Source organism: Arachis ipaensis, chromosome B08 (genome assembly GCF_000816755.2).
Source record: "Arachis ipaensis cultivar K30076 chromosome B08, Araip1.1, whole genome shotgun sequence".
Lineage (NCBI taxonomy): Eukaryota > Viridiplantae > Streptophyta > Magnoliopsida > Fabales > Fabaceae > Arachis > Arachis ipaensis.
Window position 1 is genome coordinate 10,797,944 of NC_029792.2, and position 3,087 is coordinate 10,801,030.

The window sequence follows — 3,087 nt, forward strand, 5'->3', positions numbered from 1 at the left end:
TTCTATTAAGTATCTGTTTAAGTATGTACACAAGGGTAATGACCGCGTAACAGTTACTATATACAATGACGGTGATCCGTCAGAAGCCACACAAATTGTTGACGAAATTAGGAATTACTACTATTGTAGGTACATTTCGGCATGTGAGGCAGTCTGGCGTCTATTTGGATACGAAATCTAAGAGAAAGAACCATTTGTGATTAGACTTCCATTCCATTTGGAGGATGAGCAACCTGTGATCTATGGTGAAACTTCTAATGTGAATGATATCGTCGAAAGAGCAATATCTCATAAGTCTATGTTTTTGGGATGGATGACAGCGAACATGTCATATCCCTATACTCGAAGTCTGACTTATGTTGAGTTTCCAACCAAGTTTGTTTGGAAGGACGATTCTTCAAAGTGGTTTCCTCGAAAAAAAGGCTTCGCAATTGGAAGGTTGACTCATGTACCTGCAGGTAATGACGAGTTTATATTCAATTTTGAACTTACTTATTTAATGATTTAAATTTAAAATCTTAACAGCCTATACCACACGTCCATTTTATTCGATTTATCTACACTAGAAAATAAATGTTCAAATAACTTTCAACAGTTATAATCTGTAGATTATACAATTTTTTATTTTTCTATCTTTTTTAAAAAAATTATTCTTATGCGGATGTGAAGCTACATAATAATTAAAATAGCGTAGCTTAATCCATTTAACAACTTAAAAGTGGGATTTTAACCAAGTTTTTTGCAGAAAATACCGAAGAATATTACCAACGACTTCTCTTGAATACTCAAAGAGGATGTATGAAATTTTGAGATATAAGAATAGTAGGAGGAACAATTTATGCTACGTATAGAGATGCATGCTTCGCCCTTGGACTCTTGCAAGATGACAAAGAATTCATTGATGCAATTAAGGAAGCAAGCTCATGGGCCTCAGGATCATATGTTAGGAGGTTATTTGTCATTCTATTAACATCCAACAATATCTCAAGACCAGAATACATCTGGGATAGATGTTGGCATAAACTCTCAGATGATATTTTGTATCGACAGAGAGCCGTGATGAACATGAGCGGTGAGTTTCTATTAATTACAATGATAAAAGTTCTTTTTTATTAATCATTTTTAGTTTGACTGAATTTTTACAGTATCGTATAATATGCAGAGTTAACAATGTCAGATGATGAGATTAAGCAGTTGTGCTTAATAGATATAGACAAGATCTTACATTTCTATGGTACAACCTTAAAAGACTATCCTCATATGCCTTTAGCAACTGAAGTTGATAATTTTTTGTTAACCGAAAGAGTTATAAGGGAAGAGCTAAACTTTAACAGGGATGATTTAAAGAAAAATGCCTCAAACATGTTAGCCATCGCAACACTTGAGTAGAGATATGCATTCAATAAAATTATTACAACTATGTATTGTGATGAAGGGGTTTTTTCTTTGTGTATGGTCATAGAGGTACTGAAAAAATATTTCTCTGGAACCTTATGTCTGCTGAAATTCGCTCAAGGGGTGATATAGTGTTAAACATTGCTTTGAGTGGTATTGCATCTTTACTTCTTCCCAATAGAATAACGGCACACTCAAGGTTCAAAATACCGCTGAATATAACTGAGGAGATTCTGTATGTAACATCAAACCTGGTTCCCCTCAAGCAATGTTGCTGTTGAAAGCCAAACTTATAATTTGGGATGAGACTCCAATGGTTAGTAAGTACTGCTATGAAGCACTTAATAAATGCTTGGGTGATATCATGAGGTGTTCTCCAACATATAGCAAAGATTTGTCCTTTGGAGGAAAAGTGGTTGTACTAGGTGGAGACTTTAGACAAATTCTTCCTGTCATTCCACGAGAATCGAGACAAGATATCGTTCATTCAACCGTGAATTCGTCTTACCTTTGGAAGTTTTGTCAGGTGGTCAAACTAACAAAAAATATGAGACTCTCTGTAGGGATGACTGCTTCAGATCAAGATGAGACAGAGCAATTTGGTGAGTGGTTATTGAAAGTTGGTGATGGTCTAATAGGTGACAATATGGATGGTGAATCTGAGATATGTCTTCCAGGAGATATTGTTATTCCTTCTTCGGACCAGGCATTTGATGAGTTAATTCATTTTTCTTATCCAAATATTTTGGAAAACATGTCCTCAAAGAATTTTTTCAAAGCAAGAACTATACTGCTTTCCACACTAGACATCGTTGAATAGGTCAACAACCATCTGATGGCTATCATTCCTGGAGGAGAAAAATTATATCTTATTTCGAATTCTATTTGTATGGATGAAGGGAATATGGAGAGTCAACTAGATCTCTATGGTCCTGAATTACTGAATAGCATAAATTGCTCTGGTTTGCCTCCACATAAATTAATACTCAAGGTTGGTGTTCCGGTGATGTTACTGAGGAATATTGACCAATCCAGTGGTCTTTGTAATGGTACAAGGCTACAAGTTAGGAAGCTTGAAAATCATGTCATAGAATGTGAAGTCTTATCGGGTAACAATGTTGGTCATATTGCTTTGATTTCAAGAATGAATATGGTACCAACAAATGAAACCGTCCCAGTTAGATTCCAACGAAGACAGTTTTCCATAATAGTATCGTTTGCCATGTCAATTAATAAGTCTCAGGGACAAACTTTATCTCATGTTGGATTGTATTTGCCCAGACCAGTTTTTACACATGGCCAACTATATGTGGCACTTTCAAGAGTTAAGAGTAAGAGAGGTTTAAAAGTTTTACTTATGAATTACGTAGGAATGTCTGCAAATTCAACCATCAATGTTATTTATAAAGAAGTCTTTGAAAAAATAGTATTCTAATGTAAATATTTTATTTTTATTTTAAATTTTGTATCAATGTATAATTATTTTACTTTAAAAAATATAAAATAATTATTACTCCCTTTTTTTAAGTTAAACTTTAATGCAGACCAGTTTGGCCAACTATATGTGGCACTTTCAAGAGTTAAGAGTAAGAGAGGTTTAAAAGTTTTACTTATGAATTACGTAGGAATGTCTGCAAATTCAACCATCAATGTTATTTATAAAGAAGTCTTTGAAAAAATAAAAAAATAGTA

General features: G+C 33.9%; 1 protein-coding gene across 1 annotated transcript; it reads left to right on the plus strand.

Annotated features, from left to right (window-relative positions):
- Nucleotides 66–2,830, plus strand: LOC107610507 (ATP-dependent DNA helicase PIF1-like). Its single transcript, XM_016312556.1, has 6 exons — nt 66–129; nt 321–458; nt 1,163–1,364; nt 1,463–1,630; nt 1,783–2,080; nt 2,216–2,830. Exons 1-6 carry the CDS (start codon nt 66–68, stop codon nt 2,828–2,830), a joined length of 1,485 nt encoding a protein of 494 aa, XP_016168042.1.

Coding starts and splice junctions, on each gene's coding strand:
- LOC107610507 (XM_016312556.1), top strand. CDS start 66: ATGACGGTGATCCGTCAGAAGCCACACAAATTGTTGACGAAATTAGGA. Junction 459..1,162: donor GTTGACTCATGTACCTGCAG/GTAATGACGAGT, acceptor TATAATATGCAG/AGTTAACAATGTCAGATGAT. Junction 1,631..1,782: donor AATATAACTGAGGAGATTCT/GTATGTAACATC, acceptor TCCAACATATAG/CAAAGATTTGTCCTTTGGAG.